The sequence below is a fragment of the Hypanus sabinus genome, chromosome 1 (genome assembly GCF_030144855.1).
Source record: "Hypanus sabinus isolate sHypSab1 chromosome 1, sHypSab1.hap1, whole genome shotgun sequence".
NCBI classification, from domain to species: Eukaryota; Metazoa; Chordata; class Chondrichthyes; order Myliobatiformes; family Dasyatidae; genus Hypanus; species Hypanus sabinus.
In genome coordinates this window covers 205173770-205187600 of record NC_082706.1, presented here as the reverse complement: position 1 = coordinate 205187600, position 13831 = coordinate 205173770, and the positions used below count along the sequence as shown (strand labels likewise).

General features: G+C 44.4%; 1 protein-coding gene across 2 annotated transcripts in view; it reads left to right on the top strand.

Moving 5' to 3' along the window:
• Positions 1 to 3256: 3256 nt before the first annotated feature.
• The window catches only part of cdk13 (cyclin dependent kinase 13), a 148543-nt gene continuing 137968 nt past the window's right edge, over positions 3257 to 13831 (top strand). For both annotated transcript variants that reach the window (XM_059984480.1, XM_059984471.1), the window contains exons 1-2: positions 3257 to 4414; positions 9878 to 10516. In XM_059984480.1, the coding sequence (XP_059840463.1) occupies positions 3435 to 4414; positions 9878 to 10516 (1619 nt within the window). In that variant the 5' untranslated portion in view covers positions 3257 to 3434. The remainder of the gene's footprint in view (positions 4415 to 9877; positions 10517 to 13831) is intronic.

Here is a 13831-nt window from a genome sequence, read left to right as displayed (position 1 = left end):
CATTTGACCCCTGACTAATCAAGAACCTCCACTTTAAATATACCCAATGACTTGGCCTCCACTATGGCAATACATTCAATATTCACCACTATGGGTGAAGAGATTCTTCCTCATCTCTGTTCCAAATCTTCATTCCTCTATTCTGAGGCTGTGCCCTCTGGTCCTAGACCCCCCTCCCCCCACTACAGGAAACACCCTCTCCACGTCCACTTTATCTATGCCTTTCAATATTCGATAGGTTTCAATGAGGTCTCCCCTCATTCTTCTAAACTCCAGCAAGTAGAGACTCAGAGCCATCAAACGCTCCTCATAAATTAACCCTTTCATTCCCAGAACAATTCTCGTGAACCTCCTCTGAATCCTCTTCAGTGCCAGCACATCATGGTCTGAACAATGCCTTAAAAAGCCTTAGCGTTACATCACTTGCTTTTATATTCTAGGCCTCTCAAAATGAATGCTGAGATTGCTGTTGACTGGCTCAACCTGCAAGTTAACCTTTAGGGAAACCTGACCAGACACTTGTCTACGCTATATTCCATCTACCACTTCTTTGCCCAAGTCCTTCTGCAGACTCCTGGACACTAGCAGCCTTTCTGCCTGTCCATATTGTCTGCAAATTGGTCTCTAGGCCATCAATTCCGTCATCCAAATCACTCATATATGTGAAAAGAAGCAGTCCCAATGCCGACCCTTACGGAACACTGACAGCCAACTAGAATAAGCCCCCTTTATCCCTACTCTTTGCCTCCTGCCAGTCAGCCGATCTTCTATCAACGCTAGTATTTTTCCTGTCATACCATGGGATCTTATTTTATTAATTAGCTTCATGCACAGCAGCTTGTCAAAAACTTTACACCCACGGACCCTTGTCTATCCTGCCTGTTACTTCCTCAAAGAATTCCAACAGATTTTGTCAGGCAAGATTTCCCTTTAAAGAAATCTTGCTGACTTTGGCATACTTTATCACGTGCCTCCAAATATCCAAAAAGCCCATCCTTAATAATAGACACCGACATTTTCCCAAACACTGAAGTTATGCTAACTGTTCTAGAATTTCCCTTCTTCTGCTCCCCTCTTAAAGAGCGGAGTGGCATTTACAATTTTCTAGACCTCCCGAACTATTCCAGAATCTAGTGAACCTTCAGTCTGCTGGAGGAACACAACAGGTCAAGCAGCATCTGTGGGAGGAAAGAAATTAATGCTATTTTGGCTGAAGCCCAGTATCAGGACTGAGGGTGGAAGCATGGATGGCCAGTAAACTCCCAGGTTAGGGGACTGTTGACAAAGGACTCAGATGAGAAGTGACAGGTAGAAAAGACTACAGCAGGTGAATGTTGGGTGGAGGTACAGAGAAACAAGTGGAGCAAGGTAGAGGACAGGGTGATAAGAGACAGCTACTAGAGGGAGATGCACAGGAATGCAAAAAGCTACTAGTTCTGGATTCAGAATGGGAACCATAAGGGATTAAAGTACATAACGGTTGGCAACAGATTTCTTTTAGGAGGGGTTGGGGGGTACCAGTGCGTGAAGTGGGTAATGGAGCCAGGAAGAGGAAGGGGCAAAAATGAGGGGGAGGGGACAAAAAGGGAGGACCAGAGGATTAAAAGATTTCATGCCATTGGGTAGTAGATTACACAGGTAGAATATAAGGTGTTGGCCATCCAGGTTGCGTAGGGCTTTATCATGGCAGTACAGAGGGCCAAGGATGGACAAGACAGTGTGGGAATGAGAATAGGAAGAGGAGTCAAAGCAGCCTCCAACTGTAAACTCGGGATTGCCATTGCAGACCGAGTGTAGGTGTTCTGCAGATCAGTCAGCGGGTCTCACTGATGTAGGGGGAGCATCGAGTAGGTTAGAGGAGATGTACCTGACCTTTCATAAATATGTTTCATATTATACTGATTCCTAAAATGACAATGAACCATAATTTGTGGTAGTTTAAAGAATTGCTTCAAAATATGGATGATGCGCTGTAAAACAGCTAGACTTTTTCCACTTAATTGAACTTAGGTTGGCACGAGAAAGTTAAAAACAAATATCTTAGGTAGAGTATAAAATGAGAAACCTGCAGAGGAGTGGGACAGAGTAACAGCTGTACAAATATATATGTTTTTGCGCGTGATGGGAGGTTTGATGTTTTTCATTGAACAGGTTATTTATATGTTTCTTTGCTTCGTGACTGTGGCAGAGGGTTGTAAACTGCATACATACTTTCATTACTAAATGTACATTGAACTTTAATGGTGCAAAATGTGGTTAACAGAATGTCTGCAGAGAGAGGGACAAGTCAGGGCAACGGCAAATTCTACAGAGGAGTGAGACGGTAACTTGTACAAATGAGCTGGACAGGTTAACGGGAATTACTACAGAGGAGTAACAGGAATTAATGTCAGGAGCCACTAAACTCTGTACTACTTTGCAGGGTTATAACTTAACTAGAGAATAATCCAAAATTTACTAGGATTATTTTTACAAAATTTAATCCAAACTAGAGAGTAATCCCTTCCCCAACCAGGGCATGCCCTCTTCTCATGGCCATCATTGAGGAAGAGGTACAGAATACCCACACTCACTGTTTTAGGAACAGTTTCTCTTCCTCTGCCTTCAGATTTCTTAATGGTCCACAGACATTACCTCTCGATTTCCCTCTTATACTATTTACCTATTTATTGTGACTTCTGGTAATTTTTATCTCTTACTCTGTACTGCGGCTGCAAAACGACAAATTTCAGAACATATGTCAGTGATAATAAACCTGATTGTGGATGTTTTCCTGCACCACTACAATTCTGAACGATCCATACCCTCACGAACACCATCTCATTATTCATATTTGCAATGTTCATTCATTTATGTAATTTACTGTGTAATCCTATGTCTTTGCACTGAACTGCTGCCACAAAGCAACAATTTTCATTCCGTAAATCAGGGATAATAAAGCTGATTCTGAATCTGAAGTCAACGATAAACTTGTTGAAGTCAGGGATAATAACCGATTTTTTTTCGGTGTTAAACCTGATCCTGAAGTCAGGGCCGAGGTAACAGTTGCGCGCATAAGTAACGGAGCAAAACGTGGGTGGCAAAGCAAACCTTGTCCCGGGATATTACTGACATTAAGCGGCGTTAAATCGCACCATTCCCCGCAAAGGTTTGAACGCCGGACCCAGGCGCCAGTTCTCACCGCCGCGCTCGCAGGCCCGAACGCCCGGAAGTGGGGCGTGACGTCGACGAGGGCTTCCGTGCGCCCTGGCGTGGCGGCCATTTTGTGAGTCGGCGCGGAGGGGCATCGGCATCGCGCGCCGCGGAGGCCCGGATGTACCGGCGCTGCTAGAGTCGCGGCTGCAGGGCCCGGTGGGCAGGGCCTCGTGTGATGTCCGGCGGCGCCGAGCCCATGGAGTGAGGGGGGTCGGTCGCTGCTCGTCCCCCGCGAGTCAATGCCAAGCACGGAGACCCGCGGCGGGAGCCGGGGTCACAGCCCCATCGTCAGGAGACGCCTGAGTGAGAGCGGCCTGGCGCAGGCCCGGGACCAGGGCCGCTGCGCAACGGCCGCCGCTCCCCGTTCCTCGAGTTCGCGGCGTAGGAAACGCCGCAAGAAGCGCTCGGCCGAGAGCCGGGCCCTGCGGCGGGACGGTAAACACCCAGCGGTGGCAGCGGCGGTCGCCGCCGCCGCAGCGGCCGGCGCCTCCTCGGGCCCGTCGACTCTGCCGCTGTCGCTGCGGGGCTTGGTGGAGTATGAGAACGTGAGCTCGCAGACGGAGAGCGCTGCCAGCCGCCGGCCCACCGAACGCTGGCGAGAGAAAGAGCGGCGGAGGCGGGGCCGGGCCAAGGAGAGCTCCCGGTCGCGGGCCGACGGCAAGAGAAGCAAGAGCCGGAACCGCAACAAGGCGGCGGCGGCATCGGGGGCCGAGCAGTCGGGCCAGGAGGCCCGAGGGAGCCGCGCCTCGCATCGCACTGACAAAGAGACACCCGCCGCTTACCGGGAGCCTCCGCCGCGGGCCTACCGGGACTTGGATTGGGACACGCCGCGGGCTTACCGCACCTCGGCCTCGCCAGGGCCTCGCAGCCCGGTGTACAGGGAGTCGAGCCCGTACGGGACGGCCGTGCCTTGTTACCCGCAGGTTTACGCACCCGGCGCCAGCCACAGCCCCGTCAGGCCGAGCGCCTTTGACCTGTACGGCCGTAGCCCCCCGCCGCCGCTCTTCGCTTTCAAGCCCCTGTACGGTTCGCGGGAGCAGGGCTTGCATCCCGGTTACACGGGCCGCTCTCCCAGCCCTTACTCGGTTCCCCGCCGCCGCTCGCCCAGCTTCTCCCGGCACCTCAGCCCCTATGAGTTTGGCGGCCTCTCTCCCAATCCCTACTCCAGCAGCAGCCGCCGCCGCTCGTCCAGCCCATTCAGCCGGAGCCCCGAACTCAGGTCAGTCTCTGTGGGCAAGGGGTGTAGGACAGTTACGTGATTGTATTGCCTTTATAGGTTTTCAGTATCGTAAAGTAACATAGCTTTTACAACAAAGGTCAGTACAAAGTAAGTTTTTATACCATCCAGAGGTTCCTTTGATTACAGAATGTATACAGTATACAACCTGAAATTTGTACATTTCACGGACATCCACGAAACAAGAACCGCCCCACAGAGTGAAAGATGGAAACATCGAAAACCCCCTCCCCTCCCTTTGCACAATTGAATATGCTGATGTCAAATATGGTACATAAGTAATTCCATAAAACTGACAAATATTATTTTGCCTTCACCTGATGTCAAATTTTTTCATAGCAGATAGATTTTTACTTTTAATTGCAAGTGTTAGAAGTGTAAAATGGAAAAATATATATCATAGCATTCCCATGAATTGAGTTTCATAGTGCTAAGGGTTCAGTGTCCAATGTGTTGTATTAAATCCTGAAAAATAACAAGATTTTAAATTCTGTTATGTTGAATTGGTATAATGCCAGTGCTCTTGCAAAGTTAAATGTGATCTGAAGGAATGAACGATCATTGTCTGGGTTAATCCAATAGAATTTTTGTTTTTGATGTTTATGTAATAGACAAAAATGACTTGCATTATTATGTAGTTAAATTATAATCTAGAAAGTTTGAAGCAAGATGAAATGCTTTATGTTTCATGGCTCCTGGCATTCCTGCAGCTCATGCTCTTTAGCAGCCTTTTAGGTACATGATAACCCCATTTTCCTTTCATGATTTCCCTGTTTTGATATTAGCACTTAAGAGCTAAAAATACGTGATAAATATAAAGCATTCTGGCATACAAGGCTATCGATGAATTGATTTTGTAAAATTAACAGTTGGTAGTAGCTGTAGTCACAGAGTTGGTAATGTATAAAGTTGGAGTGCATTGTTGTCTGCATGCTTTTGTATTGCATTTTATTGCATTATTTGCGCTTGGTGGTATTATATACTACTACAAAAAAAATTTTATGTCACATTGGTTGATGATAAATCTGATTCTGTTGTGGAATATTTCATGGCATTTAGAACATTAAAGCGCAGTAGAGACTCTTCGGTCTATTATGGCGTGTCAGCCTTTTAATCAACTCTTAAGATCAGTCTAACCCTTACATAACCTTCTGTTTTAATGAGTCCAAATGGGGAGTGTTGGTCTGAAATGTCACCTCTTTATTCCTTTTCATAGATGCTGCCTGACCTGCTGAATTGCTCCAGCATTTTGTGCATGTTTCCCTCCATTTTTCTATCATCTACTTGCCTTAAGAGTTCCTTCAATGTCCCTAATGTACGTGCCTCTACCACCATCCTTGGTGCCTGGCAGAGTGTACCATGCCATTTCCTCTTCTCCCCCCCACCCCCCCTTTATTAAAACATAAGAAATAGGAGCCATCTGGCTTGTCAAGCCTGCATTGCCATTTAATAATCATGGCTGCTCTGACTATGGACTTGAATCCATCTGCCTTTTCTCCATAATCCTTAATTCTCCTACTGTGTAAAAATCTATCCAACATTGTCTTAAGTATATTTCCTTAGGTAGCCTGCACTGCTTCATCAGGCAGAGAATTCCACAGATTCACCACTCTGGGAAAAGCAATTCCTCCTCAGCTGCCCTGAATCTTGAGGCTATGTCCCCTAGTTCCAGTCCCTCCTACCACTGGAAACAACCTTCCTGCCTTTGTCTTATCTATCCCCTTCAAAATTTTATGTTTCTGTAAGATTTCCTCTCGTCCTTATGAATCCCAATGAGGAGGGATCTCAAACAATGTCTTCTTATATTGAGCAGTGGTGTCCTGGGGAAGAGGCGCTGGCTGTCCATTCTATCTATTCCTCTTAATATCTTGTACACCTCTATCATGTCTCCTCTGATCATAATCCATACTCTCTAAACCAGGCAGCATCCTGGTAAATCTCTGTACCCTTTCCAATGCTTCCACATCTTTCCTGTAGTGAGGCAACCAGAACTGGACACAGTACTCCAGGTCTGGCCTAACCAGAGTTTTATAGAGCTGTATCATTACCCCGTGACTCTTAAACTCTATCCCTCGACTTATGAAAGCTAACACTCCATAAGCTTTCTTAACTACCCTATCTACCTGTTAGGCAACTTTCAGGGATCTGAGGACATGTACCCCCAGATCCCTCTGCTCCTTCACACTCCCAAGTATCCTGCCATTTACTGTGTACTCTGCCATGGAGTTTGTCCTTCCAAAGTGTACTACCTCACACTTCTCCGGATTGAACTCCATCTGCCACTTCTCAACCCACTTCTACATCCTATCAATGTTTCTCTGCAATCTTCAACAATCCTCTACACTATCTACAACACCACCAACCTTTGTGTCGTCTGCAAACTTGCCAACCCACCCTTCTACCCCCACATCCAGGTCGTTAATAAAAATCACAAAAAGTAGAGGTCCCAGAACCTATCTTTGTGGGACACGACTAGTCACAACCCTCCAATCCGAATGTATCGTCTCCACCATGACCCTCTGCTTTCTGCAGGCAAGCCAATTCTGAATCCATCTGGCCAAACTTCCCTGGATCCCATGCCTTCTGACTTTCTGAATAAGCCTACCACGTGGTACCTTGTCAAATGCCTTGCTATTTGCCTTCTTGATAGCCTGCTGCACCTGCAAAACAATCTTTTGTGATTCATGCAGAAGCTCTCCCAATTCCCTCTGCACAGCAGCATTTTGCAATCTTTTACCATTTAAATAATAATCTGCTGTTCCATTTTTACTTTCAAAGTGGATGACCTTGCATTTACCAACATTGTACTACATCTGTCTCCCTCTGCAGACTCTCCATGTCTTCTGCACAATTTGCTTTTCCACTCAATTTAGTATCATCAGCAAACTTAGATACACTACACTCGGTCCCCTCTTCCAGATCACCAATGTATATCATGAACAGTTGCTGGCCCAGCACCGAGCCCTGTGGCACACCACTCATCACTGATTGCCATCCAGAGTAACACCCATGTATCCCAACTCTGCTTTCTATTGGTTAACCAATCCTCTATCTATGCAAATACATCACCCCCAACTCTATGCAACCTTGTTATGGATATCTTATTATAATTTCCTTCAGTCACCTTAAAATGATGCCCACTTGAATGAACCATTTCTAGCTTGGGAAATAGTGGGATGTGGGAAAAGGGGAAGTTGGGCATTAAAGCACATTCTGATCTTTCAGCAAGAAGTTTTCTTTTTGTAAAAACACAATATGAGGCCAGTCTATTAATTTGAAGTAATCCCCTGATGGTAATGCAGGCATATTTCGGTTCTGATTTGGAACTTGAAAGATAATGCTTAGAAACATATCTATCATATAAAATTTTAATCAAAACTGTAAGATAGAATAGTGATGATGTTACCAGGTGGTCTCCAAAGGGTTGAACTGTTATCCTGAAACTAGAATTTGAATATATATATTATTTATTTAAGGTGAGGAGACCAACAGAGTAATGTGGGGGCACTTCAATAACTCTCAGAACAGACCTTGTAAGCTACTTGTCAATTTTGCTGCCATTGGCCATGTGAAACGAATGAATTATTTTGAAAAAATTAAGAGCTCTGATTCTTGAGCTTCTGAGGATTGAATTATTGATGTGTGAGACTGACTCTTCAGATCCAGTTCTGTTTTTTGTGAATAGGCCGCTCAAATTCTCTGAGACAACTTTCCATCTTTTGCACCTCCAGGTATTGCTCATTTACAGTGTAGACAATACAAACTTTTGTGCACAATGTGAAGAAAAACGACTCATTTTCAGCACTGTATGAAATGTTTCATTAAATTTACAGTGCAGAAGAAGGCCATTTTGTGAATTGCGTACAAAAATGGGTTTAACTAATCATGGGCCTGTAAGTTACATCAAACACTCATCCGATGGAATGAGTGGAATGACTTTCAGATGAAAATTTCAGTCCATAATCTCCTCTTCACTTGGTTCCACTAATCATTTAGTAGCTCCTGTCTCTTACCCCTTGATGTGTTTTGCCTTACTGAAATGAGCCAAAAAGAAAAAAGTCCAAGAAAAATCTGCAGATGCTGGAAATCTGAGCAACGCATACACAATGCTGCAGGAGCTCAGCAGGCCGGGCAGCATCTATGGAAATCAGTACAGCGACGTTTCAGGCTGAAACCCTTCGGCAGGATTGGAGTAAATTAGAAAGGTGGGGGGAGGGGAGTGAGAAATGCCAGGCGATCGGGGAAGCTTGGAAGGGAGCGATGAAGCAAAGAGCTAGGATGTTGACTGGTGAAAGAGACAGAAGGCCATGGAAGAAAGGGTGGGGGAGGAGCACCAGAGGGGCAAGGGGATGGGAAATGGTGAAGTGTGGGGGGGGGGGGGTGGAGGCATTACTGGAAGTTTGAGAAATCGATGTTCACCCATATGGAATATAAGGTGTTGTTCCTCCAACCTAAGTGTGGCCTTATCCCGATGGTGGAGGAGGCAGTGGATGGACATATCGGAATGGGGAGTGGAATTAAAATGGGTAGCCGTTGGAAGATCACGCTTGTTCTGGCGGATGATGCGTGGATGTCTGGCGAAGCCGTCTCCCAGTTTACATCTGGTCTCACTGATATTCTAGAGGCCACACCGGGAGTACCAAATGCAGTATACGACCCCAACAGACTCACAGGTGAAGTGTCGCCTCACCTGGAAGGACTGTTTCGGGCCCTGGATGGTAGTGAGGGAGGAGGTGTAAGGGCAGGTGTAGCAGTTACTCCGCTTGTAAGGATAAGTGCCAGGAGGGAGATCAAGTGGGGAGGGATGAATAGTCAAGGGAGTGATCCCTGCGGGAAGCAGAAGGTGGGAGGACGGAAGGATGTGTTTGGTGGTGGGATCTTGTTGGAGATGGCGGAAATTTCAGAATTATGTGCTGGATGTGGAGGCTGATAGGGTGGTAGGTGAGGACAAGAGGAACCCTATCCTTTGTAGGGTGGTGAGAAGATGGGGTAAGAGCAGACGTGTGAAATGGAAGAGATGCAGTGAGGGCAGCATTGATGGTAAAAAAAAATATCAATTTTAGGAGTTGAATAGCCGTTGTAATTCTAGCGTATTCTTCCCCCTTCTCTTTCAGTTTTAATGAGATTTCGACTGACTTATTCCTCTTCATAGATACTACCTGACCTGCTAGAATTCCTCCAGGATTTTTTTTTTGGTATTGTTTTGGATTTTCCAGCATCTGTAGAATCTTTTGTATTCATAATATTTAAAACAATTGAAACTTTCACCTACTTTGTGAATCCAGGTGGGTCAGTTCGAACATTTTTCGATAAGTATTTTTTATGGCAAGAAACTTAACAAATGCTCATGCCTACTTATTCAGACTTTATTTGCCATCAATAAATGACTTGCACTTTTAATTTAATTAATTGGCTCTTTATTGGTTTCATGATTTGCACTTTCAGGAGACCCAAGTCACGGAGCAGAAGTCCATATTATTCCAGACGCTCAAGATCTCGCAGCAAGCATCGTGTTTCAAGGTCTCGTAGTCGGCAGTCAAGCATTTCACCAAACAGTTTAACTTATAAGACTAGTCTTGCTGCTGAGCTAAATAAACATAAAAAAGCAAGAGCTGTTGAAGCTGCTAAGAATAATGCTAAAACCTCTAATGCACTTAATGTGACTGCTGCCAAGGCAAGTGGCAATGCCAGTTCAACAGCAGGCCACACATCTCAGACAAAGGATACAAAGGAAGCCAGTAAGCTCAAGTCAGAGCGAGCACCTGCTTCCCCATCGAACACTGGAATCCAAGCAGCAGTTAAAAACGAGAAACTAAAAACTAAGCTGATTTCCCAGGAGGTAAAAATAGATCCTGAGTCAACCTTGGACAAAAAGGAAGCGGTATCGGTGAACCTGGTAACAAAAACTCCCAAAACGCCATCACTTAAAGTGGAGCCAATTACACCAAAAGAGAAACCCAAGCAAGCTCTGCCAAGTGAATCTACAAAGGAAAAAGAGAAGAATTCACAGCCACTTACGTCAACATTACCACCACTACCTCTGCCCCTAGTGCTGACCAAGGAGGAGCAAGAGGGTGTGAGCAGGTAAAAGTTGCTTTTCAGTACAGCTGGGATAAGCTAGTAAAGAATTTGTATTGAAGTCTGGTTTACAGTAATTTTACACAGTGCTATTCTGGAATAGACTTGAAGGCTTGTGCTCACTGGATTTTAGAAGAATGGGGGGGGGGGGGGAAGAGATCTTATTGAAACCCATTGAATATTGAAAGATGGAGTGGATGTGAAGAGAATGTTTCCTATAGTGCGAGAGTCTAGGACCAAAGGGCACAACTTCAGAATTTAGAATAGAGATAAGGAGTAATTTCTGCAGCCAGGGGTGGTAAACCTGGAATTCATTGCCACTGATGGCTGCCGAGGCCAAGTCATTGGGAACGTTTAAAGAACGTTGATAGGTTCTTGATTAGTCAGGTTGTCAAGGATTATGGGGACAAGGCAGGAGAATGGGATTGAGGGGGTAATAAATCAGTCACGGTGAAACAGAGGACCATATGCAGTGGGCAGAATGGCCGAATTCTCCTGCTGTGTCTATTCGGGCTATTTGTTTTCAAGGATGCAGTTATTGTTTTGGAGATGGTGACTTTTATGAATAGGAAAAGTTGGGCTTGCATTTGAGGAAAGTTCTTTCTGGAGATATCTCAAGACATGGCAAAGTGCTTCACAGCCACTGATTGACTGTTAAAGTATTGCTTTAGGAACATGAGGTATCTATGTTCTTCACAGCTTTGTTCCACAGGTAACAATGCAGTACAGGTGACTAGTGCAACACTAAGAGTGGGGGCAGAGGGGACAAGTCGTTTAAAAAAAAAATTAAATTTTATTTCTTGGATTCCATGAAAGCAAAATTTATTACATATCTCAAATTTTTGGATCATGATTTGTGAATTATGTAAGGAGAAAATTCCTTCACCCAAATGCTTGAACAGGGAGTTTGCTTGTAAATACACACAAAACACTGGAGTCAGGCAGCATCTATGGTGCGGAATAAACGATCGATGTTTCGGACCAAAGCCTTTCATTGGGATTGGAAAGGAAAGGGGCAGAAGCCAGAATAGGAAGGTGGGAAGGGTAGTTGAAGGATTACAAGCCACCAGATGGTAGGCGAAACCAAGTCAGGAGCAGGTGAGAGGCGGGGGATAAGTTAGAAACTGGGAGATGATAACCTGTCATATTCACCTATCACGTGCCAGCTTGTACCCATCCCCTTTATTCTGATTTCCTTCCATATAACCATATAACAATTACAGCACAGAAGCAGGCCATCTCATCCCTTCCAGTCTGTGCCAAACATTTACTCTCACTTAGTCCCACCGACCCACATTCAGCCCATTACCCTCCATTCCTTTCCTGTCCATATACCTATCCAATTTTACTTTCAATGACAATACCAATCCTGCCTCTACCACTTCTACTGGAAGCTCGTTCTACACAGCTACCGTTCTAATTAAAGAAATTCCCCCTTGTGCTACCTTAAACTTTTGCCCCCTAACTCTCAACTCATGTCCTCTTGTTTGAATCTCCCCTACTCTCAATGGAAAAAGCCTATCCACGTCAACTCTATCTATCCCCCTCATAATTTTAAATACCTCTAACAAGTCCCCCCTCAACCTTCTACGCTCCAAAGAATAAAGACCTAACTTGTTCAATCTTTCCCTATAACTTAGGTGCTGAAACCCAGGTAACATTCTTCTCTGTACTCTATTTTGTAGACATTTTTCCTATAATTCGGTGACCAGAATTGTACATAATACTCCAAATTCGGCCTTACCAATGCCTTGTACAATTTTAACATTACATCCCAACTTCTATACTCAATGCTCTGATTTATAAAGGCCAACATACCAAAAGTTTTCTTCACCACCCTATCCACATGAGATTCCACCTTCAGGGAACTATGCACCATTATTCCTAGATCACTCTATTCTACTGCATTCTTCAATGCCCTACCATTTAACATGTATGTCCTATTTTGATTATTCCTACCAAAATGTAGCACCTCTCACTTATCAGCATTAAACTCCATCTGCCATCGCTCAGCCCACTCTTCTAAATCTCTCTGCAAACTTTGAAAACCTACTTCATTATCCACAATGCCTCCTACCTTAGTATCATCGGCATACTTGCTAATCCAATTTACCACCCCATCATCCAGATCATTAATGTATATGACAAACAACATTGGGCCCAGTACAGATCCCTGATGCACACCACTAGTCACCAGCCTCTAACCTGACAGTTATCCACCACTACTCTCGGGCATCTACCATCTAGCTACTGTTGAATCCATTTTACTGCTTCAGTAGTAATGCCTAACGATTGAACCTTCCTAACTAACCTTCTGTGCAGAACCTTGTCAAAGGCCTTACTGAAGTCCATATAGACAACATCCACTGCTTTACCCTCGTCAATTTTCCTCGTACCCTCTTCAAAATATTCAATAAGATTTGTCAAACATGACCTTCCACACACACATCCATGCTCACTGTTCCTAATCAGACCCTGTCTATCCAGATAATTACATATCCCATCTCTAAGAATACTTTCCATTAATTTACCCACCACTGATGTCAAACTGACAGGCCTATAATTGCTAGGTTTACTCTTAGAACCCTTTTTAAACAATGGAACCACATGAGCAATACGCCAATCCTCCAGCACCATCCCCATTTCTAATGACATTTGAAATATTTCTGTCAGAGCCCCTGCTATTTCTACACTAATTTCCCTCAAGGTCCTAGGGAATATCCTGTAAGGACCTGGAGATTTATCCACTTTTATATTCCTTAAAAGTGCCAGTACTTCCTCCTCTTTAATCGTCATAGTTTCCATAACATCCCTACTTGTTTCCCTTACCTTACACAATTAAATATCCTTCTCCTTAGTGAAAACCGAAGAAAAGAAATTGTTCAAAATCTCCCCCATTTCTTTCGGTCCCACGCATAGCTGTCCACTCTGATTCTCTTCGGGATAATTTTTATCCCTCACTATCCTTTTGCTATTAATATAACTGTAGAAACCCTTCAGATTTATTTTCACCTTACTTGCCAAAGCAACCTCATATCTTCTTTTAGCTTTTCTAATTTCTTTCTTAAGATTCTTCTTACATTCTTTATATTCCTTGAGCACCTCATTTAGTCCATGCTGCCTATATTTATTGTAGATATCTCTTTTCCTAGCCAAGTTTCCAATATCCCTTGAAAACCATGGCTCTCAGACTTTTAACCTTTCCTTTCAACCTAACAGGAATATTAAGATTCTGTACCCTCAGAATTTCATCTTTAAATGACCAGCATTTCTCTATTACATCCTTCCCATAAAACAAATTGTCCCAATCCGTTCCTTCTA